Genomic DNA, 27,313 nt, shown 5'->3' with positions numbered 1-27,313 from the left:
TCAAATTTGTTAGCGATGGACAGACCAACAGACAGACAGACCTTTGACCTAGGAAGTGGTACATACATCATGACACACCCTCTGGTGTTGGTTAAAATGGATGTCAAGTATAATATTTGAAATCAAGATATAGAGCGGACACAATCTTCACCACAGGACACAGGGTTGTCAACTGAAACCAAAGTTTTTTTGACGTTGACCTTTGACCTAGGAAGTTGTACATACATCATGACATGCCCTCTGGTGGTGGTTAAAATGTATGACAAGTATATACTTTGAAATCATAACGATTATCTAGATATGGAGCGGACACGATCTTCACCACAGGACACAGGATTGTCAACTCGAAACCAAAGTTTTTGACCTTGACCTTTGACCTAGGAAGTTGTACATACATCATGACACACCCTCTGGTGGTTGTTAAAATGGATGTCAAGTATAAACTTTGAAATCATAATGGTTATCTAGATATGGAGCGGACACGATCTTCACCACAGGACACGGGGTTGTCAACTGAAACCAAAGTTTTTGACCTTGACCTTTGACCTAGGAAGTTGTACATACAACATGACACACCCTCTGGTGTTGGTTAATAATCATGTTAAATATTAAGTATGAAATCATAACGGTTCTCTAGATATGGAGAGGACACGAAAGTGTTACGGACGGACAGACGGACGGACAGACTGATCACTATAGGGCGACCCGCCGTCGGCGGGGCCCTAATTATGACGTCATATGCAATGTAAACAAAGAAACGCTATCATCAGGTAACGTTTTTTCATATCAAGGAATTATTAATCAAAGCGCGAAAGCGCTGTAAAGGCAGTTAATTACAGGTTGTGTGTATATCTAGTCCAGTTATAGCATTATCTTCCATAGAACAGAGGTGGTTTGTAGAATTTAAGATTTAGAGTTCTTTTGTACCTAGTTCACCTATATCTATAGTCTACTGTTTACAGTATATTTTCTGTGCCTCGCCATGAAATGCATTTTTAGCCATGGCCTTGTCAGTTTGCTTTAAATTTATGAGTTTGACTGTCCCTTTGGTGTCTTTCGTCCCTCTTCTTTAGACATATAAGAACTTTTCCTTTTCAATATAAATAGACTATTTTTAATTATTGATTGTATACGCATATTCTATGACTCCCATAAAAAATAGTTCACAAGGATTGACTAGTCTCTGTACTGTGTGTATAGCAAGAACATCAAGTAACATAATGGTAAATGTACATAGTAACATGTCAACTTTTTTGATGACCATACCTGCCAACTGTCAGTATTTACAGAGTATTTCCCCCATCGAGCTCGAGGCTCCCAAATGGAAATTTTGTAAGAGCAATTTTGTCGACTATTTAAAGAAAACAATTAATGCAAGAAGAAGCCAAAAACCACATTAGAATATATTTGAAGGGAATCCATGAAAATCGCCTCATTAGCAAATAGCCCCACTTTTTCACTAACTCGCCCCACTTAAAAAAAAAACTGCCCCAACCTGGATTACCAAATCGCCCCACTTGTGAACTGTGTTAAATCCCGTTAATATTACTCCTGCCAACTCGCCCCACCTAATAGAAAACGATAATATCTAGATAAATATATTATTAACCAGGAAGAATTTAGTAATGCCAACTCGCCCCACTTATGTAAAAAGATGTTATCCAATTGTATATAAGTTAAATTCTGTTAATATTACTCCTGCCAACTGGTCCCACCTAATGGAAATCGGTGAAATCTAGATAAATATATTATTAACCAGGATGAATTTAGTAATGCCAACTCGCCCCACGTATGGAAAAAGATGTTATCCCATTGAATATAAGTTCAATTCCTTATATTGCATTATGATACAATTAACAGGTTTCTTTTCAATTGTTATGCAAAAAACTAAGCTTCAAAACTTACATTTATTCTTCAACAATCAGGTTTTTTTTAGAATTATAATTTCAGTATATATATCAATAATAGTTATTAAATTAATTTTCGGTTTGTTTGTATTCTGTGTAGATTAGTTTTCATTAAAGTGGTGTGAGTTTTTATTTTTAATTATATATATATACATATTAATCTAAAAATTACCGTTTTTTTATAAGTAGGGCGAGTTGGCAGGAGTAATATTAAACAGGGTTCTCGCTAAGGCGAGTCCATGAGTCCTGGACTCATCAAAATCTGTCTGGACTCACCATTTTCAAAACTGGTGAGTCTACAAATACATCAATATTGAAATATTTTGTATAAACTGAACACAGTTACCATGACTCACCGTGGCCAAAAATGACGAGTCCCTGGACTCGCCTTCAAAAATCCTTAGCGAGAACCCTGATTTAACATGATTTAACCAATTTCACATGTGGGGCGAGTTGGCAGGAGTAATATTAAACATGATTTAACCAATTTCACATGTGGGGCAATTTGATAAATCAGTTTGTGGTGTTTTTTTAAAAAGTGGGGCAATTAGCCAGTGGGGCGACTTGTCCTGCTTCCATTTGAAGGCCCCCTTAAAGGTTTTGTATGACTATATGAACCATCTTTCACGTAAAACCCCCATGTGCATTTTGAAAAGTTGGCAGATATGTTTCTAACTCCAGGCAAAATCTACCGGTATGAACGAAAAAGAAGTGTTCAATTAAGGCTCTGTGGCCATCTCATTAGCATTTTAACCACTTCCCATATTTGCAATTAAAACAATAGAAGAAAATTATTCAACGCAAAAACAAAACTTACTTGTAAATATGAAATTCTCTTTACGGTATGAGTTTTTCTAATTGTTTGAGATTGTACAGTAGTACCTGTAACTGCTTATACCTATTTCTTATTCAATTTTGCTTGATAAACTCACTAAATATCATATACATTGTACCACATCTCCTTATTTTTATATGCATTCCAATAACATGAACAATTGTAATTCAATTCTATATACCAAAGAAAATGAACTGCACCACTTTCATTCACTAGTACATTTGTATGCATCTTTTGGCAAAATACAAGTTCTTAGATGACACAATTAATATAATATATATTTATTGATAAAAAAATAAAATTTAGTACACAACTCTTTAACTGGTATAAGAAAAAGCACAGCTGTGTCATAAATTGTGAAATCTGTGCTAAAAACATAGACATTGATGGTATTTGAGTAATTCCATATGTGAAGCTCAACATTAGCTCGTCAGTTGATGGTGGATAGTTATAGTTCCTTTCTGCAGGCTAGGATGAATGACTTTTCAGGAAAACCAATTTCACAAATCAAAACTTTCCTCTAGATTTCTCCTACAATATTCATCCAGTTTAGTTCTTTTGTTTTAATTGGACACCGTCCTGATTTTTAATTTTGCAAACCATTCAGTCTCTTGCTTGCAAATGGTGCATGAAAATAGGATGGGTATGGCAGTAGACAAGTCTCTTTAAAGTGGGTTTGTGCCCTGAAAAAAAGTTTTATAACTTAAGTTTAATTGAAACTTGTGCAACACATATACCTAAATAACTATATAACATAGAAGAGAGCATCATTCGTGTCAATGTTTTGTTCCTGTTTACATTGTCATTGATATTTTTTCAGAAAGCCTGAGGCATAGCTCATGAATTCCTGTCATTAGACATTACATCCTAAATTAACATAATTACTGCTAGAATAATTATCAGTATGATATACGTATACTATCATTGTACAGCCCAAGTGACGTCTTTAGTATATATAATTGTTGCATTCATTGAATTTCATTCACTCCTGTGTTCAGTCGTTCAAAAATATTTAAACATCAACAAATGAACTTTAATAAGGACAAGAAAACACTAGAAAAGATACGTACATACAACCCGTGTTTAAGTGTATTTGAAATAGAAATCTGGTTAAACGATGTATAAAGGAGAAATATATCTGGTTAAACGATGTATTAAGGAGGAAAAAATTGTAGATATTGCATTACGATGCGTTCTACCTAATAGCATGTGGATATGTTTACATATTTAGACTTGACCCAGTATGACCCGTACCTTGTAGGTCACCGCCGTCGTTTAAACACTTCACTACAGTCGTGTATAAGCTAGACAATAAAAAGCTTAAGCCTGTACTATTTGTGTGAAGTAAATGTGTTTGTTCTGAACATTTAAATTGTTTTACCTGATAGCAAGGACGTATATCTATCCGTTTCCTTCTCAATTCACTTTGTCAAATTTTTCCGGTCTTCTTCAAAACATACGTATTACTGCGCCCGGAAGTGAAACAAAAATGAGAAATCCTCGTAAAATAATGCTATTTTCAATTTTGTGGAATCCATTTTGTAATATTAATTATACAAAGATAAAAAAAAGTTACGATTAATTATGAATTTGCATATCATTATACGGAACGTTTATGGACTATTTTTTAAGTCGGTCATTTTGGCGGTAATCATGTACACATACACACGTAGATTGGCTGGTACCCGATTGTAATGTTACACATCAAATATATCAAATAGCTAATACCCGGAACGTAGTACCGGGAACCAGGATAATACGTAGACAACATACATAACTAATACCGAAATTGAAAACGCTTTACGGTTTCTCGTTCATAAACCGAATTCTGCTTTGAATTATAGAAGATGCAATATTAATCATGTTCAGTCGACTTTTCATTGTTATATCAACGTCTGAACTAATGAAAGAATCTTTAGATGTCAGATAACACTTGAAATTGACCCGACCTCTTTCCACACGGAATATACAAATAATGATAGTTTGTAGTCAGGTTGACTGCTTATAATGCAAAATACACACTAATAGCAAGTTCTATAAAACGAACAATACACACTGACAGTTTCTTTAGTCCCCAATGTAAATGAAAGAAACAAAAACCATATCATACCATAAAAAGAAGAGGAGAAATTCGAACATTTCCGGATCTATTTCTGGCCAAAAGACCACCAGCATAGATTGCGTATGAAAAGATGAACCTCATGACTTAAAAGTCAGGCCTTAAAGCACTGCCTTTAAAAATGAAATTGGTATTGCGCGTTCCTTCCTATTTTATACTAGACTGATAAATATATATTTTACTCAAAGTTTCATACAAACGAGACCGGAAAAAGGAAGTACATTGTACATTTCTGCGCATTTCAAAACACGACATAAAAAATTGAACGATTTTGAGTTCATTAGTACAATGAAAAATTCGGGAAATTTTCCCGAATTTTTTTTTTTATTGAATTTTCTACTGTTATTGGGGACTTCGTCCCCATATAAATGTGATGCAAAATACGTGACAATTGAGTTTTAAGTCTTATAGCATTTTTATTGGAAAAAAAGGCACACACGAAATTTGCAACACTCTAGGAACTTTTTTCTACTAGTAATTTATGTCTGCCCGGACATTATCTTACCAGTACAAAGTTATCTCTTATATATTTTTTATTCAAAACTAATAGTCCCAGCGGAAAACTTATTTGCAAAAACAAACGGACAAAAAATGACATTATGCAGATTTTGTATCTATAAAATAAAATATTTTACCTACCTGCCTACCCATGACAAATAATATACTGAGCCAAGTTATTTTTTTGGGGAAAAAAATAAAATATTTTACCTACCTACCTACCCTGTTTCAAAACATAGGGTCGGAAAAGGGCAAACAAACAATATTTTAATTTAGGCCTGATTGAAATTCTATTTAAATTTTTTTTTCAATGAAATTGGTATTAAATGTTATTGCCTTTCAAATGACAGTGGTAGTTTTCTCATGCATATTCAATCATTTTTAAAGTTGTTACCTAAATTTAGGCCAGGGTTTTTTAATTTGTTGGTTTACGGATTTTCCCCATGAAAAGCCGGGTCGGTCGGGAAAAAAATGAAAAAATGATCTCTCAAGACAGAAAATATGTAAAAAAAAATATCTTTTACCTTTCTAACAATAGGTTTGGTTTGCTATTTTATCATCGTTTCTTATATACTAGTTCGATGAAATATTATTGCTCAGCTGCCATAAACATCGCATGACATTGTCTTATATTTTTCTGTGAAAAAAGGGGGGTTGTGTCCATGGACAAAGACAAAATTAAATCGTCATTTCACAAACAAATTTCAGGAAACTTGGTGATTAATGATCTTCAAACACGAAAACTGATAAAGAAAAAAAAGCAAAAACGCCATACGAAAATAATTTCAACACACATGTTAAAAACGGAATAGACTCGTCCCCTGGAAATACGAGGATATCGGGTTCATCAGTTGTCATGCATTCCTGTTTTTTATATCTAAAATGCTAAATGGACGTAATTTTTTTAATTATCAATGACACAAGTCTGAAGGAAATTCCAAAGGATTTGTTTTAATAAAATTCTTCAACTTGACAGCTTCAACGGTGGGGTTCGTGTTGTTTATTCTTAATTTTTCTATGTTGTGTCATGTGTACTATTGTTTGTCTGTTTGTCCTATTCATTTTTAGCCATGGACGATAATGGTGTTGTCAGTTTATTTTCGATTTATGAGTTTGACTGTCCCTCTGGTATCTTTCGCCCCTCTTTTGGACAAGTTCATTTTCCATTTTCTATCTTACGGAATGATGACAAATATGGGAAACGAACTTAATGTGTAATGGGTTTTAAACACAGTTTCATTCCGCAAAATTATTTGTGCAAACGACATTTCAAGGTCAGTTGTTATTGATTTGTCTATTAGATACGTAAATTGGAAGTTTCAGTTTTCACAACAGAAAATGGTATCCGTTATTGTTTAATGCATTTTATTTCATAAAAAAGGATATTTTAGTTATTTTTTTAGAGATAATGTTTTTTTGGGGGTCGGCAGGAATAAAAAAAAAAGCAGGAAAAGTCAATTTTATTTTTATTCTGCAAATCGGCAAAATTGGGTCGGCGATCTAGACAACAAAAGGTTCAAACATCATGGCTTTTAAAGAAACAAATAGGTTTAAATGGCATTTAAATTATATTTGAAAAGGTGGGGGGCAGGTCACAAAGTTCAAATTGTGTGATTATGTGTGCGAAGTAAAATGTGATTGAAAAGGTGAATGCCACAACAAAATAGTGCCTTCCATATCCCATATTTTTTGATTTCTGGAAACCATATAAAACAACTCTTTTACTCACTCATGGTCTCTTCCTCTTGTCTACGGAGATAAAGCACCAGTAAATTTGCTAGATGTTTGTAGTCTTCGTAAGACAGTTTGAGTCCCTTCTTTGGCTGAGTATCTGGTTGAGCTGCTGGTGTCTGCTCAGCTGGAGTTGGTGTGGTTTCTGTAAAAAAGAAATATTTTAAAATCTGCATGATTTGTGAAAATGTGAATGACTAAGCATTTACAAACTAGATTTACTAATGCTTTAAAAATATTCTGTGTCACTGATTGTTATTGTAAGAACACCCTCTTTTAACTACTGAAGAATCATTTTTAGTGGGTTAAAAAAACAAAACTTAATGAATAATTTGTTAAATGGTATTGCAAATGTCTGCTTACACACCTAATAGAAATCTTATAATTCAATGAATATATCAATTTGAGGTTCCTCTATACCCAAATATCCAATAAAATGGGTATTTCACAAATAATAAAGAATCAACAGTGAATCATTAATTCAATACCCAGAAACTCACAATGACATTCAGTTTAATCTTGTCTTATCCTGTTTCATCTAAAAAAAAACAAATCTTATTCTTTTGCCTAAAATTCTAAAAAAAATAATTAATTTTAGGTGCTTTCAGTTTCATTTTGACATTTGTAATTGCATTTCAATGGTTTTTTTTCAGTCTGTAAACACTTGAACATGAATTTTTAGTATAGTGTGTGAATTATTTCCTATATATATGTGCAATGAATAAGATCAAACTACAGAGAATTCATTTACCTGTCTGATCCAATTTTTGAGGATTATAAGGGAAAGTAAGTATTTTTGTGGTTTGTATACATTCTGCCTTTAGAAAACTTGCACTTTTTTGAACACTTGAATTTCATGTTTGACTTGACCAGCACAATCAATAATAATTAGTATCCCATGAATTGTTGCTGTCACTATCTAATTGATACTATGTATATAACCCACCTTCCATTTCTACATCTTCTTCATTTTCCTCCTCCTCTTCCTCTAGATGTATGTCTGGTTGTTCCACACGAATGATGGACTTGTTCAGAAGACGGAAAGCTTCTTTAACATGCTTTGGTTGAACCTGAGAAAAAAATGTGCAAATTCATTATAAAGGAGTATGACCAAGAAGGCTGTAAATTCGTCAAAAGAATAAAACTTTGCAAAACCAAATTACCTTTATTTTAGACCCATGTTAAATATGCAACTTTAGATCAACTAAGTTCTTACATTGTCTGCTGTTTGTTTTAACAATGTTAACAGTTTGATAGTGTGATATTTTACTGGTTTATATTAGTAAATTGCCTGTTTTCATGCATTTGAAAGGTCTATTTTCTTTTCAAAAACATTGGCCACACCCTTCAACAAAAATAAAATTGTTATAAAAATATGTATACGAGTAAGATACACATTCTAACACAAAATAAAGGTGGTCTTTGTATGTCATGTATGTGGCAGCACCATTCGAAGCAACAATTTAAAAATATTTAAGCAAAATATAAATGAAATTATGATGTCAAATGGACATCATAATTTCTCTTATGCACCAGAGGTTGTTGAATTTGCATTGTTCAAGACATTCTTACATAATTTGTCATCTGTATTTTTATTACAAGTTTAATTTCAAGGAATTTGAAGGCCAATATTGATCCTTTTATAACCTACTCCTTTATTGTATTGTCCTTTATTTAATTTGCTACTACATTTTTTTTTATTGGAGTTACAAAATCAAGAACTTAGATGGTTGTGAGAAGCACAAAATGAGGATGGGTCCAGAAACCCCTAACACCTGTCTCTTATTACGACCTAAATGTGTACTTTCCATTACAAAATTATAAAGTAGTATATGTCCAAAAAGGGACACACAGCAAGAAGAATTTCTCAGTGGCTTAAATTGCAACCACAGTAAAGCTTTTCTGTTCCATCGTTGAATTCTGTCACGACATTTTCATTCCCATTAAAATTATCTCAGATATCACTACTATTCACTGGAGAAAAGGGAGAGAACTCTGGCAGATCTCAATCACACTCCCCCTCATATTTGCGCAGTGATTGGTCATCATTGAAAATTCAGGGAATGATAGGGACACCAAAGGGTGGAAATACTAATCTTTTTCTCTCATCAACTCATGCCTCCATTTTAAAACCTTGTCGAATGGAATCAGAACATCGCATCTTTTAGTAGCCAAAGTTTAATCATTACAGAATGAAAAAATAAATATTTTTAATTGTTAAGGTGATGTTTGATTCTCAACTAGTTCCCTGCTTATCTCCATTCCTGTAACAATTGTAGAAATATCTTATACATAAGTACTTTTCACAACTTTACTAAGTCCTGTACCTTTAGCCAAATTCCAACAAAAAGTTGCATGCATTGTAAATCTACAGTAAATCTTTTCTGTTCCATTTGAACAATCAACATCTTTCCAGAACAGTAAAATTATCTCAGATATCACTACAATTCACTAGAGAAAGGGAGAGAGCTCTGAAAGATCTCAATCACACTCCTCCTCATATTTGCACAGTGATTAGTCCTCATCGATAAGAGTTTAGTTCTTTCAGAGTAAGTAGTACTTGTGATGAATATATTTGTTGAACATACAGAAGGAAAAAGGGTCAGACAAGATGATTGCAATAAAGCTTCAGTTCTTGTGAAGGATATAATATGCAACTTCATCTTTCAGTTTAATTTACAGATACCCTGTTAAATTTTTTTTTCTATATAAAGATCACAAAACAACACAAGTTTCATTCTTTTCCAAGAATTATAAAGACATTTGTAACACAGACAGGTTGACAGATTAACAAATTGTCTCACAAAATCTTTAATGGGCAGATATAATTTCTAAATTGCTGGTTGGAAGAGGCTGAGGATTAAACTGAGACTCATAACAACAATCAAACTACAACAGGAACAATCAAGAAAAGTATATCAATACGGTTACCTCATCCTGACAATGCAGTCTTGCCATGCCCTCTGATAAACGGATCATACTTTCTAACTGTCTCACAGTTATCCTCCAAGCTGACTTTGCTGCACCTGTGCCATCACGCTGTCGTAAACGTTTATATTCTTCTATCATATATTCTTGAGCATCTTTACTTATCTAGCAAGAGAATGAAAATAGCTTACCATAAATATAAACCCTCCCTCTCTTGATCAGAACATCTACATATAAAGCATAATAAATGTACAAATTGCATTCCAGTGATACTCAAACTTTGTGGTTTATTCAACCGTTCACAGAAAAAAAATTTCCCACATTTTCACAAAAAAATAAGTAAGCAATTGCATATCATGCACAACTATAAAAATTTCATCTGCATCCTTCCCATACGTTTTACTGTCACAAGGACAAAGTAGAAACAAAAGGGTCATTATAATTAGACCTATTCAATATCTTCTCTTGAAACATAATAATCTTACAAAACTTGCTTAAACTGTCTCGGTTGTACTGTTACACTTCTGTACAAAGTTAGGGGTTGGTTCTGCCCCATTAAAATTGTTTAACCCTGCCACATGTTGAATGTGCCTGTCCCTAGCCAGGAGACTGTAATCCAGTGGGTGTTGTATGTTGTTGTATATCATATCTTTTTTTCGTTCATTGTTATGTACATAAATTAGGCTCTAATTTTTCTCTTTTGAATTGTTTTCGTTTGTCATTTTAGACCTTTTTATAGCATACTATGTAGTATGGGTTTTGTTGAAAGCCGTAGGGCGACTTATAGTAGTTAACTTCTTAGTCTTTTGAACTCTGGTGAACAGTTTATTTTGGTTTCTGGTGAACAGTTATCTCATTTGCAATCATACCTCATCTCCTTATTCAATATCAAACTGACGTGTGATCTGCATGAGCTATGCATTCATAAATTTAAAATGAGCAGGCAAACCTTTGGCTTAAACTGTCTGGCAAACATGATGTATCTTGTAATATCTTCCACAGAATAAACTCTTTCAACAGATTCATCTAGTCGACTGTGAAGATCTACAATTCTTCTGGCAATAGCATAATCTACAACCTGTAAAAAAATATTGTATTTCTCAGTGTTCATTTATGAGTTCTGTTCTTAAATTCATCTTTAAATAATAATAAAAGGTATATAGGACAAAGGAACATAACTTCAAAGAATATTTTCAAGGGCCACTTGTTTTTTAACTGAACTTTTCTAATATAAAAGATAATTTTCCATTTTAAAGAAAAGCATTGCCACTCAACCCTCCTATGAAAAAGAGGGACACTTATTTTCAAATTCAATGGTGATAATGATTGTATATATAGTCTGAATATAGTTTTAAACAAGAATGTGTCCTTAGTACACGGATGCCCCATTCGCACTATAATTTTCCATGTTCAGTGGACCGTGAAATTGGGGTCAAAACTTTAATTTGAAATTAAAATTAGAAAGATTATATCATAGGGAACATGTGTGCTAAGTTTCAAGTTGATGTGACTTCAACTTCATCAAAAACCACCTTAACCAAAAACTTTAACCTGAACGGACACACGGACGAATGGAGGCAGACCGGAAAACGTAATACCCCTTCACTATCGTAGGTGGGGCATAAAAACGTTTTATATATTAATTACATTACATCACTTGAAACAGTGTTGATTTTACCAACCGAAAAGAACCAAAAGTATTGCCAAACCTGGACAAGGAATCAGAATGTATAAATAACTGTAAAGATATAAAGTTTTCTTACCTCATTACATTCATCAACAAGAATAAAGAAGAGATCAAATCGAGACATGATTGGTGCTGTTAAGGAAATGTTCTGCTTCAGTGACTTTGACCTGTCATATCTACTACCAATAGGATTAGCAGCTGCCAATACAGAGGTCCTTGCATTCAGTGTAGCCTGAAATACATAAATAAAACTAGAATGCTTTATATCTAAAAAAATTCTTTTTATAAAGAACTAATTGGGAGAGGTCATCATGTATAATTACAATTTCCTGTGTGTAAGAAATAATGCAGTAATTTAATGGTTGTTGGTTGATATCTATTATCATTTATTACTTTGTCATAAATCAGGTATCATTTATTACTTTGTCATTCACTATCAGGCTGTTGTTTTTTGAAAGATGTACTGCAGCGTTTAGTTGGTTAAATCCATATCATTAAGACTATTTTTTTTCAATAATTTAATAAATCAGTCCCTGATACCGGTAATGTAAGCAAACAAACAAAAACAAACAAAAAGACATATATCAGGCCTGTTTGACTGTATATCATACCTTGACTCCAGCTTTTGTAATTGAGATGGTCTGTTGTTCCATGGCTTCATGTATAGCCACCTGATCTTTAGGGTCCATCTTATCAAATTCATCAATACAACAAACACCATTATCTGCCAACATAAGGGCACCAGCTTCAATCACAAACTCGTAAGATTCCTCGTCTTTAACAACAGCTGCCGTCAAACCTGCAGCAGAACTGGCCTTTCCACTGGTGTAAACAGCTCTTGGACTAAACTCCTCCACCTGCTTCAGGAACTGGCTCTTAGCAGTACTTGGATCACCGACAATACAAATGTTTACATCCCCACGGAGACTTGTCCCTTCCAATGTTTTTTTGGGAACACCTCCAAATAACATCAGTAAAATTCCCCTTTTGATTTCATCACTTCCTGAAAATAAAAGGCTGACATTCAAGTATTCATATCTTGATTTCCCAATACACATTTTAAAAGTTCTATTTCAAATCTTCTAAGTCTAGTTTTAAATCTGTTGATTTCTTTTAAGTCTGTCATGATTTTTTAATGCAGTAAAGTTAAATATACTGTTAATTCAGAAATTTTATTTTATTATTAAAAGTCTACCAATAATGAATTAAAATCACCATAATCAAAGGGAAGCGCTGAAGGCAGTTAACCAAAAACCAAGGCAACCGTAATTATGAAAACTGTGGCAATGTTGCCTCAACATTAAACATTCATATATAGTACATTCATGTTTATCTAATGATTTATTTATTAAGGCAAATAATTTATATGTTATCAAGGTTTCAAAAGCAATGCATATATCAATGTCTATTTTTTTATGGTGAGTCTGCAGTGGTACAAGTTCCCAATGATTGCAGTTGTTCTACTTGGTAGTTAACCTTGGTTTTATTTGACTGCTAGAAGTTCAATTTGACGTAGTATGAACATGTAATAGTATGAATGGACTGGTTTCCCTGGAAAGAAAACTGAGTTTGTGTTCTATAGTACAAAAGTTATGAGACACGAATCAGACAAATGTTCACTACAACAGGGATCAAAGATGAGGTCTGACTGACTTGCCCATAGTAAATGTAAATGATTTGTTATTTTGTCCCATACATATGAATATATATAATTTAGGGGTGGGGATCTCAACGGTTTTCAAGTTCTCAAACAGGTAGGGGTAAGCAGAGGATTTAGGGGGCAGGGGGCCCGCCCCCCCCCCCTTTTTGGGAAAAAATTTGGTTGCTTATATAGGGAATCACTGAAGCGTGACTGGAGCGGGCCCCTCTTAGGTCAGTCAGTGGGTCCCACTTATGAAAATTTCTGGATCCGCCACTGGGGGTAGGGTGACCCTAGGGACTTCCCCTACATTTCATTTTATTTGTTATATTGTCCCATACATGAATATATATGGTTTAGGGGTGGGGATCTCATTGGTTTCCAATTTCTTAAACAGGAAGGGTAGGGTGACCCAAGGGACTTCCCTTATATTTCATTTGATTTGTTATATTGTCCCATACATGAGTATATATGGTTTAGGGGTAAGGATCTTGACCATTTCCAATTTCTCAAACAGGAGGGTGAACAGTGACCTCAGGGACTCCCCCTGTCTTTCATCTGATTTGTTATATTGTCCCATACATGAATATATATGTTTTAGGGATGGGGATCTCGACCATTTTTAAATTCTAAAACAGGAGGGGTGGGGTGACCCCTAGCGACTCTTCCTATATTTCATTTGATTTTTCATATTGTCACAAACATGAATATATATGGTTAAGGGGTGTGGATCTCGACCGTTTCCAAGTTCTCAAACAGGAGGGGGTGGGGCAACTCCAGGGACTCCCCCTATATTTCATTTTTTATTTATTATATTGTCCTATACTTGAATATATGCAGGGGCGGATTCAGACAGGGGAGGGTTGCGGGCTTGCACCCCCTTTAAATTTGCAAAGCATGGGTTGTTCTCAGCTTAATAAAGAAAATTCCGATAATTTTACCTCAATTTTTTTTTAGCCTCGCTCTGCTCGGCGAAAATTTAAGTTTGCGCCCCTCCTAACCTAAAATCCTGGATCTGCCCCTCATATGGTTTAGGGGTGGAGAGCTCGACCGTTTCCAAGTTATCAAACAGGAGGCGGTAGAGTGGCCCAAAGAATGCCACCTATATATCATATGGTTTACTTACATAAAGGTATATATAATATAGTTGCATTATTTGTGAAAATAAAGAATGAAACTTTCAGCTACTTTAATTGACCCTTCAAAATTGAGAAAAAACAAATAACCCCTCGAAATTGCAGTAATATGTTTACACTTTAAAAGCATCTCACATGCATTATCATCATTTATCATTTATAAAGAAAATTTAGACTGTGACCATGAACATGTATATTGTTAGATATACTGTTCCCAGCTGTCACGTTGTATTGGATTTTTAAATCAAAATTTATCAAAAAGTAATTTTTAGTTTCTGAATAAAATATTTTTCTGCTTTTTCTTTCTTTTACATATATCTTTTGGTTTACAATACTAGTGTTTATATTCATTTACCATGCATAGATGTATTTTTTCACCTGCTTGGATTTATTTTGTAAATGATCGTCAAACCCGGAATTACCCTTATCTGCTTCGGGAATCGGATCCGATTTTGTAAAATTTTGTCTTCACGGCCGCCATTGTTATGTGTTTACAATGTTGTTTTTGTCAATCAGATACGATTTTACTCGAATTTATATAATATTTGTCGGCGATTTTCTGTATAAAGCTAGCGGTTGAACAAAATGAACATCGCCGTCATGAATAATAATAATAAAAATAAGTTTTGGAGACTTTGGTGAACATGGTGAAAAGGTTTGCAAAGTAATTTCTTATTTTCTTTCAAATGTAAGGCGACTACGTCGGGCGTAGCTAGAAACCAACTATCCTAGTCGAAATTCCGCTTGCAAAAGTGGAAGGTCTCGGACCACCGCTAATTTGCACACCTGCCTCCAAATTAAAAAGCTACGAAAATTTCTTTTTCTAATTTGAAATTGCCGCCAACAGTATGACCTGTTGAATTATATGATAGACTACTGACGTAGTTGTACTACGTATTGATGACAAACAATATTCCTACGACTTTTGTCATTTGGGAAATCTAAACTGCTTGTCTTAAGAGATTTTCGGCGATTAAATATTTCATACAATTGTTCTTTGACATCTTAGCTAAAAGCACAAGTCATAATGAACTACACAAGGATTTTTAATAAGCACTACTTCCTATGTGTAACTTTAAAACTTTTGGATAAATCGACGATCATTTAAGGTTTTTCTGGTCATTTTTTTTGTAATCCAGAATAAAAAGTATTAAAAAAGTGTTCAATTAGTTATATATAACATAGTAACAAGCTAGATAATAACAATGGCAAGTATTTCAGGATTTATTGGGTAGAACACAAATCTAGGGTGCTCGCATAATGCAGCTTAACTGCATAAAAAGTGTGAAAAAATGGTGACTGCAAGTCAAACCCCAGTGTATTGCAGTGATTATATAGCAAGCTTATGCACTTTACAAAAAAAAATAACTTGCATTTGGACCAACCATGAAGTCATTCATTATGTAGCAACAAAGAAATTGGAGAAAAACAAATAAAAGAAATAGAACAAAATAATGGACAAATAAGGGGATGGCAATACAGCCTCAACTATAAGTTAGGGAATAACAAAAATCTTTTATAGCTTATTAGATAAATACTTTTTTAAATGCCTTTGTACATACCATGTATAGTAGGAAACAAACTGGTACAAAGATTAGTATATAAACTTTTATCTAAACTCATTTCATAAACTTTCTGCCATTCTTCATCTGTCATTTGTTTCTTTATTGTTTCTGCAGTCATTTCTTCATCTCTCATGTCTCGTCCACCAAACTACAAAAAAAAAAAACACCTTCTGTTAACATGAACATTCATTTGAGATTTTTTTAAAAACCTGCAAGATGTTTCTCAGTACTTTTTTCTTGCATAACTCCTCATTAATTTATGGTAATTTCATATTCTGAAAAAAGCAATAGCAGTCAAGAACTTTGGCCAGTTTTCAAGATCTTGTGCTGGCAATATGGCCATTTTTTTTTTGGGGGGGGGGGGGGGGGGGTAATTATGCAACACAAAAAGAAAGACATTGTTCATGTAAATGCAAAAAAGATTAATTCTTAGTGATTTCTGCACATTATAAAACTTTTTTTATTGAGCGTCTTAGTTATCGGCCTAGCCAAGATCAGATGTGCATTTCATATTGGGTCTATGTTATAGGCTTGTAAAGACAAGAAGATAAACTTTACATAAGTAATACATCTTTGAACTGAAGAAGAGGATGTAGGGTTTCACAATGAATGTCAAATATCATGTATAGGTGTTACCGTTTTGAAAAAAAAACACTAAAATACACGCTGAAAATGGGCAAAATTACACGTTATGTTGTTTCATTTAAAATTTACCTTTTTTTATCAATTGATAGTTAATAATTGAACTTAATTTGAACTACGTTATTGGTTCACTGTTATAGACAATTTATTCTTCTTTCTTTTACTGGTTGTTGCAACAAAAAATCTTCAGTGGTTACAAAGTTATGATAAAAAGTTGAATACTATGCGCTCGTTATGCAATTTTGTACTTTTGTTTTTAGCTTGCTCAGTGTAGTGATAAAAGAGAAAAATAAATTAAATTTATGCTATTATGTCTTTTATTTTTTCTTCTAGTATATACATTATCAAAAACTACCTCATTTATCAAAATTGCAGTACCCTAGCTGGAGATATATGCCATCAAAGTTGGATATACAAATAAAGTGAAAAAATGTCTTGTCCGTAGACATGCATTCCCTAGTAAACTGGAAGCATAATTACATTTATGTTGCATTGCTAAGTTCCTGTTCTTTTGTAGATATGAAAACACTTCTAACATTTTTTTCTACCATCTATTAATAGAGGAAAAAATTCAAAAATATGTCAGAATGTCTTGTCCGTAGACACATGTCTTGTCCGTAGACATGTCTTTTTATCAATATTGCTTGGCTTTATGGGTCTTAATTAGTCCTATGTGTTGTTTAAACTTAGAAATATCTTATTTTTAATAAATGAATGGTAATTTAAGTGTTCTCAATTTTTGTAAAATGACTTTACGGGAGTGGATTTTAAAAAGTGTCAGATTATCAGTCATAAAAAGCATACCTTATTTTACTTCAATATTGTTTATTCCAGTTGATGCATACCTTAAAAGATTAACTAAATCAAATGAAGAAAAAGTATTTCTCTCTCTCTAACTTTATCTTTTGCATTTCAGTATTAACAGCAGATGAGGAAGTGTCTACGGACAAGACACTTGTACATAACAAGTATTAAATTCAATTATTTGTCTGCTATGGAACTTAAATCTTATTTATAGGTGATGAAAGTTATCTATTCAAATTAAAACTCAGTATCTTCAACATGAATATAGTCACAATTAATTCTAACAGATTTTTTTTTTACTGAAATTGTCTTGTCCATAGACATTACCACAATATATTTGTATCCAATTTCCTTGATTTCAGCCTAATTTGATAGGTAAAATGTATGTTATTCTTTTAAGAGAACACATTCAACTATGTCAAAATTGAGTTTTAATAATATTTTGATTGTTTTAAACAATCAGATATATGTATTTCAGTTAAAAGAATGTGTCTTCAGTTTGGCTTAATCAATAAATTATTGAGATATGTAAAGAATTATGGGTACATTTTTGTATTTTCCAAAATTTAAAAACACAGCTTAAAATTTAAATAGTAACTTTTAATCTTAACTTTAACAATCATCTTTGAAAGCATTTAATTGAATATCAATAAAATGTCTTGTCCGTAGACATTATCAAAATGTATTTGTTTCCATTTTCCTCGAAGTTAAGCATCATTTGATAGATAAACCTGATAAAATGTATTGTTTTTTTTTTTTAAGAGAACACTTTCAGCTGTATCAAAATTAGGTTTTAATAATGCATTTCATTAAATATGAATACAATGTCTTGTCCGTAGACAAAACATATAAATTGTATTGCTAAGTTTGATTGTTTATTGTAAGAATATGCATCAAGTTATTTTAATGTTCTATACACCAAAAGAAAGGTTTTTTTTGGAAGTTTTGTTATTTATAGATAATTTTAGATACAGTTCTATCAGATAAGATTAATGATCAAAGAAAGCTACTGTTGTTTGAAATAACTGTGAGTTAAACATGTTCTTGTCATTTTTTTTTTCAATTAAAATGTTTCATATTCAATAATTCTAAACATATTTTGTTGTCTTTGTCATTGACCAAAAATCTGACACTGGTGACCATGTCTTGAAGCCAACCATTAAAGAAAATTATACAGTTTTTAAACACCATTTATTTAATAAAAATATTAAATATTTCTTCCAAAAACTGCATGTAATTATATAAATGCTTCCAGTGTTAGCCTAACGATAGCGATTTTTCATAATTTAAACCATTTTTGAACCAAAATATCAAAAGAGTTTTTCCCTGAGGTGATACTCATTTTTGACTTCATGTGAAACACAAAATGCACATCTGATCTTGGCTAGGCCGTTTGTGATCTAGATACGCTAGGGGGAATACTTGAGCAAATGTAAAACTAGCCATTTGGAACAATCTTAATTCGTCTGAATTTTAATTCTTGGACAGATGCGTTTAATCCTTGATGAACATACCCTTGGGTTACTTGATGACACATTACAGGCTAAGAAAGCCATTTTGTATGTTAAATCTCGGACTCCTAATGCCTTTAATCCTCTAACTCCTTCTGTGTCATATCCTGATGCACCCTTCACTCGTGAAGAAGTCTCTGCTCTTGCACCTGTTGATAGATAAAAACTCTATTTTATTTTCATTTAAAAGTTCATTGTCAATGTACTAAAAAAATAACATATAAAAAAGAAGATGTGGTATGATTGCCAATGAGACAACTATCCACAAAAGACCAAAATAACACAGACATTAACAACTATAGGTCACCATACGGCCTTCAACAATGAGCAAAGCCCATACTGCATAGTGAGCTATAAAAGGCCCCGATGAGACAATGTAAAACAATTCAAACTTATGCAAGAACTCAGATATCGAAAAAGTATTCATCTTTTAACTGAACACTGATATCTGACTTATACTACATGAACATGTTTGAATTCATGTGTTGCTCAGACATTGATTTATTATTTAACTAAATTTAAATTCTTTAATTACTTATTTCTTTAATAATGTTTTACAAAATAAGTCTAAATATTAACTAGGATTTTACCCATCATGGACCTGAATTTGTTTTTCTAGCAAAATTTGTATATCAGTTATCTGAATATTACTGCTACTTGTACAAGCTAAACCTTGATTTACATAAAACAATGCCACATTGTAGGAGGCAGATTAGGATTTGGGATGAAATGTTTACTTCCGTTTTTTTCACCATATGGGAATAATAGACACATCAATATTAAAATGACCAACAATGACTTATTGATACCTGCTAACTATGAAGAGACCAACAATAATGTCTAGTACAGTAGTAGACAGAGGAGCATTAATTAAATATTTTGCATACAAAACATTTTAAGAAATGTGCAAACATTTCTTTTTTTACAAAATCCTTGCTCTATATGAACAGGAAATTAACATTGCAAATGTGTGATATTAAACTATAGTTTTTACCTGGAGAAGCCATTGTAGCTACATCTGGTATAACAATAAGTGTTCCTGTGAAATCTGACTTGTCTCCTGCCTGTGCTGTTTCCACTGCTTCAGCTCTTAAGACAATTTCAACACTGTAAGAAATTTTTAGATTAAACTTTTAATTAAATATAGTGTATCGACAGATTAATAAATACAGTTCACTATCATGACTATTGATAAGTAGACATATATCACTATATAATACTCTGTAAATATCATACTGGTCGATCGTGGTTGCACAAATTAACAAGAAATTCAGAAAATTCATAACAAATGAACATTAATAATAAATTTACACAGAAAACACAAAACTTAAACCTTATTACAAAATCTACGACAATCCCACAGTCAAATGTGGTGAACTAGTTATTTTTTTGGGATACCAATTTTCATAGAATTCATGGGTACAGCACGCATTTAAACGTTTTAATGAATACTAATCTTTTATAGGATTTTATATAGACTTCAATGCAAAAACACAAAATTAAATACCCACGTTTTTTTCCCTATATCCTCAAAAATAAATCAATCCACAGTACTCTTTTTCTATAACCTTACCTCCTAGGAATACTCCCTCTTGGTAACTCAGCCTGTGTTTCCTGTATTCTCACTAAACTTACCTCAGAGATGCAAACAGTTTTTTTTTTCCTGTCAGACAATGGGGCCTACAGGGTACCAAGTTTTGCCAGACCCATCAAATTTCTGCCAGACCCATATTTTCACTCAAAAATCAAATGAAATTATGCTATTGAACAAACGTTAATCTTGATTTTGTTGATATTATTATTATTTTAAAATAACCTGTGATTCATAACAATTGTAGTTTATTGAATAATACATTACATAATATTGATCTGATTAAAAGTTATTCTTCACAAGAGTACTTGGAAACAAGATAGTCATTGGTAGTTTCATTCTGTTCAAATTCAAAATCTGACTCATAGTCGTACAAAGACCGCTTTACAGCTTTATCAACTTGAATAGGTGACTGGTTTGGTCTTTTACCGGGTTTCGACCCACTTACAAATTTTATCGGCCATGACATATTTCCTGAACTTATCAACTATGCTTAATAGACCTCCTTCCTAGAGAGCGAATTTCTAAAACAAAAAACATGACGGAAATACGGAGAATTGTTCGGGGTGAGATGGACAAGGTACGAAAGACTATTACTGGGCAGAAATACTGGTTCCCAGAGTTAGAAAATGCGGGGGAACAGGACATTTACTTTTATTAAAGATGATCGCAATTTTATAAACAAAATACTCTGCCAGGGCCGACGGGGATTTCAGTTTTGGCGGACCCAAGCGGACTTAAATATTGCCGGCCATCAGGTCCTGCACAGCTACGAGTTTTGCCGGACCTGCATAAATTCTGCCCCTTAGGTCCGACGGGTCCGACGATTAGTTGCATCTCTGTTACCTCCTAGGAATACTCCCTCTTGGTAACTCAGCCTGTGTTTCCTGTATTCTCACTAAACTTACCTCCTAGGAATACTCCCTCTTGGTAACTCAGCCTGTGTTTCCTGTATTCTCCCTAAACTTACCTCCTAGGAATACTCCCTCTTGGTAACTCAGCCTGTGTTTCCTGTATTCTCACTAAACTTACCTCCTAGGAATACTCCCTCTTGGTAACTCAGCCTGTGTTTCCTGTATTCTCACTAAACTTACCTCCTAGGAATACTCCCTCTTGGTAACTCAGCCGGTGTTTCCTGTATTCTCACTAAACTTACCTCCTAGGAATACTCCCTCTTGGTAACTCAGCCTGTGTTTCCTGTATTCTCACTAAACTTACCTCCTAGGAATACTCCCTCTTGGTAACTCAGCCTGTGTTTCCTGTATTCTCACTAAACTTACCTCCTAGGAATACTCCCTCTTGGTAACTCAGCCTGTGTTTCCTGTATTCTCACTAAACTTACCTCCTAGGAATACTCCCTCTTGGTAACTCAGCCTGTGTTTCCTGTATTCTCACTAAACTTACCTCCTAGGAATACTCCCTCTTGGTAACTCAGCCGGTGTTTCCTGTATTCTCACTAAACTTACCTCCTAGGAATACTCCCTCTTGGTAACTCAGCCTGTGTTTCCTGTATTCTCACTAAACTTACCTCCTAGGAATACTCCCTCTTGGTAACTCAGCCTGTGTTTCCTGTATTCTCACTTTCTGGAAATCCACAAACTTTGACTTGTTTACATCAAGCATGAACCTTGACCTGTTATTACAAACTGGATTCCGACATATAGAGGGCTGAAAATAAAATATGTCAAGCATAAAATCATGTTTTCTTTCAATTTCCTCAAATGAAAAACAGTTAAATGAAGTCTGAACCATGTAATGATATAAAACTGAAGAATAAATAAAAGACCAAGAAAATGTGTCAGTTAAGGGTTAATACAAATTTTTTTTGCTGAAATATGTTTGGAGAAGACATTAGTGTAGCTTTATCAGAATCTAGTTAACAATTCTACTCAAATAGTGTCTCGACATTGTGGTAAGGTTTTACTTTTATGTTTTGTCAGAGTGAATGAAGATTATCACATATTTTCAAAACTACAGAACCTGAAGAACTAACCCAGGGTTCTCCATGGATGAAAATTGAACACTGGAAGAACTTTCACCATCACAAACTGTGTCTACGCCGTACAGTGTAGCGTGATCAAAAGTATTTCATCCCTTCATGTAAGGAATGGCTACCATGCTAATTCATTGCTTATTTAAAGTATATTTATTTGAATTTTCATTATAGAAGTATCAATATTTTCATTAATATCGGTTTGTAACCATTCAAATACCAAGCCTTCATGGTCCCCTCTTAGTTGAGAATGATTAAAAGCTGTCATGAAGGTCCCCATGTAGTTTTCTTACTATTTTTGGGGGTTAAAAATCATGTGGAGCTTATTTTTCACGAACACTGTCAAATTCAGAAGTCATGAACCCATTGCCTGTATGGCTGATTTGCAGCAACAACAAAACGATTTGTACAGGTAATGTAAAAGGTAAAAGAGATGCACTAACATGTTTCGTTAAACATGTTATCTGTAGTATGTATTTCATTCATTAATTGTTCAGACGTTCTCGACTCGTACATTTTCGTTTTGTCAAGGAGAAGTAGAGTTTGAGAAAGGGGGAAAGCTACTTTTTTCTCCATCAAATGTACATGTAAGTTTGCCTCTTCAGAAGTCAGTTACATGTAGTTACCAAACAAAAGGTCAATAACTCCTGAGAAACTGGAAGAATTACAATGGCCTTTTCTAAATACCGGACCAGGCTGGAAAAGTTATAAAATTCCGCGTTTTTAAGAAATTGAACAGTGATGACACATGAGTGATGTAACTAACCAAAACAACTTTCATCTTTTTGAAAATAATTTTGTAAATGACTAACTCTGGTGAAATCACTATGTGGCACCAACCTAGTCAGTCTTAAGAAATGGACATCTTGTCATTTTGTCATACATACCTGTGTATATTTAAATTGTTGTTCTACATCTTTTATAATAGTTCTGCAATCTAGGCACATGAAAGTTCCACTGACCAGCTCTGGATGGACAGGATGGGTTCGTACAACTTGACCAGTTATTTTTAACAAGGTTCCTATCTTTGCTGTTGTCAATTCCCTCACTCTAAAAGCACATAATGATATATTGAAATTGACAAGCGTTAGCATCTTACAAATAGTACAGTATAATTAATCACCAGATTCATTGATCAGTCTGACGGCAAACAAATATAGTTTAAACATTTTAAATTAAGTAAATTAAATCACATTTAAAGTTATTCTTTTTTTTTCTCAATTCTGATTTTGATGAATTAAACAAAAGTCCTTCTTTTTTATTAAACCAAACAAAGACATGTGCAAATGAAATGAGAACTTACTTTAGTCTGGTAGGCACATTGAGAACTTACTTTAGTCTGGTAGGCACATTGAGAACTTACTTTAGTCTGGTAGGCACATTGAGAACTTACTTTAGTCTGGTAGGCACATTGAGAAATTACTTTAGTCTGGTAGGCACATTGAGAACTTACTTTAGTCTGGTAGGCACATTGAAAACTTACTTTAGTCGGGTAGGCACATTGAGAACTTACTTTAGTCTGGTAGGCACATTGAGAACTTACTTTAGTCTGGTAGGCACATCTGTAAAACTAACATAGAACTCTTTTGCAGGTGGAATTTGTCCCCAATCCTTGGCATAATTTCTGACTGCTCTGCATAAATATGGATAAACTCTAGACGAAGAAAGAAACAAATTATAAACAAACAGCTTCAATCGGACAAAAGCAGCTGTAAAGATTAATAGGTCAAGATAATTTAACATGGTATCTTGCAATTGCCATGGTGGAATAAACTAACCAAAGTTATCAGGCATATAATGTTTTGCTGTTCATTTTAACCAACAAACTAGAGGCTCTCAAGAGCCTGTATCGCTCACCTGATTCTACTTGGGTTTTTGAAATCCTATAAAAACAGATAAAATTTGACTACAAAGTAACAACACTTGGCCAGCACCTCATAAGGAAAGGACTATTCATGCTATGTTTGATTTTATTCAATTCCTTGGTTCTCTAGAAGAAGACTTTTGTATGCATTTCCCATAGGGTCCTATGTTAAACTAAGTCCCCCACTGGCAGCCATCTTGGATGATGGATCGGAGACAAAGTAACAACAGCTGGTCAGCATCTCATAAGGAACATTCATGCTATGTTTGGTTTCATTCCATTCAGTGATTCTCTAAAAGATGTCATTTGTATGCATTTCCCATAGGGTCCTATGTTAAACTAAGTCCCCCGCTGGCGGCCATTTTGGATGATGGATCAGCTACAAAGTAACAACACTTGGTCAGCACCTCATAAGGAACATTTATGCCATGTTTGGTTTCATTCCATTCAGTAGTTCTCTAGTAGAAGTCATTTGTATGAATTTCCCATAGGGTCCTATGTTAAACTAAGTCCCCCACTGGCGACCATCTTGGATAATGGATTGGCTACAAAGTAACAACACTTGGTCAGCACCTCATAAGGAACATTCATGCCATGTTTGGTTTCATTCCATTCAGTGGTTCTCTAGAAGAAGTTCAAAATGTAAAAAGTTAACGACGACGACGGACGCCAAGTGATGAGAAAAGCTCACTTGGCCCTTCGGGACAGGTGAGCTAAAAAAGAGATTTGTGTATAATATCTTTCAATATGATCTCACCTGTAGTATTCTTCAAGTATTGTAACAGCCAATTGCTGATTAAATTTCTCAACATCTTCATAACTAACAGTTAGTGTGTTTCTTTCCGGTCTTATTAATTCCTGGACTTCTGATAAATACTTCTGTTGGTCATCAAGTTGAAATCTGAAATTAACAATACTTATCTTTTAGAATTTTAGAATGTCAAATAAAAAAGTAAAAACATGTTGAACATCATGTAAAACACGGTGATAACATTGCACTAAAATTACCCATTACCCCCTTTTTAAAGCTCAACTGGATTCTGCTATGCAGACCTCCAGACAACAGGACAATGACAAATAAATCCAAGGATGGAACAATTTTCAGAAGCTCCTCCTCCATAATTAAGTGAACTGTACTGATTGACATGATATCTGCACAATTATGTCAATAATAGATGATGTAAACATAATAAATGATGTAAACTGTGCAACAAAGTGTGTCTATTTTGTCATCTTCTGCACTTGATAAAACCCCACAGAGTTCGCGAAAATGGTCGGTCATGTCGGTCCTATCTGTCAAAATGAGGCTCGGACCAGTATTTTGAAAGCTAGTGCCAGTCCTCATGACCGATGTAAAAACATCCGTTGCAGTGCCTTTTTTATCCGTAATTAGTTGTACCGCAACTAATTCCAATATGTGTTAACATCGGTCTTCAGATGTACCTGCTACTTATATCCAGTACTGGTTTCCTGATATAAACAAACTGAAACCTATGGAAACCAAAGTGTCGATCTACACGTGGCCTGCTAAATTTGTTCATGGCAAACAATCGGCGATTGAAATCTTAGATGGAGATAACAAATACTGAAAAAATGATTAAAAATGATTCAGATGATGAAATATATAATGGATATAGAAAATGACTTTAATTAAGAACAATCAAAAGATCAGAACTGGTCCTGCATAATAATTTGTCCGTGGCTGTGAAAAATAAAACTAATAAAAATAAAGTTACTTTTGGATAAAATATGTTATTATTTTTATTTTAGGATCAAATTGACAGATTTTTTTAGGACTGGCTAAAATTTTGTAGGACTGACAATTAATCTTTCTTTGTCTGTCCCATGACCGACAGGTCAAACAAAATTTTCGCTAACTCTGACCCCAGACAAGAATTTTAAAAAGTAAATAACTATAATTACACACCGTAATATGAAAGACATTATCCAACTTAAAGAGTCAACAAACAAACTTGCTGACGGTAATAAATATAAACAAATGATCATAGCAGGGGACTTCAACTGCCCCGACATCGATTGGGACACCCTCATAGTTAAGCCAGGGGCACAAGACCGTGAAGTACAAGAAGCACTTTTAGACACCTCCATAGATCTTGGGCTTACTCAAGTACAAAGAGAACCAACTAGATACAATAATTTACTAGACCTTGTTTTCACTAATAATCCATCATTATGTAAGGCTTAAATTAAAATATTGTTTGTTTGCAGTTTACCGACCGACCCTTGAAAATCCTCCCGACTGTGAAAATTTTATTGCTTTAAATTTGAAGAAATTTTTTTTAATACTTCTATTGACGCGATCCGGAACTTTGGGTCCTTTCCGGAAATGATTTAAAGTCTGGGTCAATTACGCATATCAAGTTCGGTTTTTCTTAGCTTCCTGTCAAGCGTTCATGTGACCATTTAATGATAAAGCACATGGAAATTGTTTACAGGTATCCATGAAGTCACGGAGGAGTACTTTACGCTGTCGTCTCGTGTCAATTTTAAGACAAATTACAAACAAAAAAGTTTATTAGTAAACTGTTTATACAGATTCAGGCACATGTAATGATGTGTGATGATATCATTGACGATGATGCAGCGGATATTCATAACTGACACGATAACCATAATTTCTGTCTCAAACAAATCGGGTACAGAATCTGTGGAGCCTGACTTTATGGAACCAATTTCAGTGGTTAAATAATTCGACAGCAGCTTGAGGTATGGCATATTTTCTACAAATGGTTGTGAAGACGACAAAGATGAAACCACTCCTCCGTGACTTAAATCTTCATGGATATCTGTAAACACGCCTCAGTGTACGGAGGAAGGGCTCATTTGAAATGTTAATGGATAT

General features: G+C 33.8%; 1 protein-coding gene and 1 long non-coding RNA gene across 3 annotated transcripts in view; both read right to left on the bottom strand.

Moving 5' to 3' along the window:
* LOC143062765 (DNA replication licensing factor MCM6-like) overlaps nt 1-27,313 on the bottom strand; it is a 35,686-nt gene that overhangs the window by 3,309 nt on the left and 5,064 nt on the right. The window contains exons 2-14 of one of the 2 annotated variants that reach the window (XM_076234541.1): nt 25,208-25,351; nt 24,130-24,240; nt 23,474-23,636; nt 22,122-22,261; nt 19,997-20,109; nt 19,006-19,151; nt 16,043-16,193; nt 12,317-12,708; nt 11,782-11,937; nt 10,968-11,096; nt 10,022-10,183; nt 8,037-8,160; nt 7,089-7,235 (exon numbers count right to left, since the gene is read on the bottom strand). In XM_076234541.1, the coding sequence (XP_076090656.1) occupies nt 7,089-7,235; nt 8,037-8,160; nt 10,022-10,183; nt 10,968-11,096; nt 11,782-11,937; nt 12,317-12,708; nt 16,043-16,193; nt 19,006-19,151; nt 19,997-20,109; nt 22,122-22,261; nt 23,474-23,636; nt 24,130-24,240; nt 25,208-25,351 (2,078 nt within the window). Of the gene's footprint in view, nt 1-7,088; nt 7,236-8,036; nt 8,161-10,021; nt 10,184-10,967; nt 11,097-11,781; nt 11,938-12,316; nt 12,709-16,042; nt 16,194-19,005; nt 19,152-19,996; nt 20,110-22,121; nt 22,262-23,473; nt 23,637-23,889; nt 23,903-24,129; nt 24,241-25,207; nt 25,352-27,313 lie in introns of those variants that run through there. The other variant, XM_076234542.1, reaches the window with a different exon arrangement.
* Nucleotides 3,008-4,778, bottom strand: LOC143062773 (uncharacterized). Its single transcript, XR_012974838.1, has 2 exons — nt 4,124-4,778; nt 3,008-3,425 (listed from the first exon to the last, which is right to left on the bottom strand). It is a non-coding gene; the product is annotated as an uncharacterized LOC143062773 (long non-coding RNA).

This window comes from Mytilus galloprovincialis, chromosome 2 (assembly GCF_965363235.1).
Source record: "Mytilus galloprovincialis chromosome 2, xbMytGall1.hap1.1, whole genome shotgun sequence".
NCBI classification, from domain to species: domain Eukaryota; kingdom Metazoa; phylum Mollusca; class Bivalvia; order Mytilida; family Mytilidae; genus Mytilus; species Mytilus galloprovincialis.
Note: the sequence above shows the minus strand (reverse complement) of the source record. Positions and strands in the feature narration are given on the sequence as shown.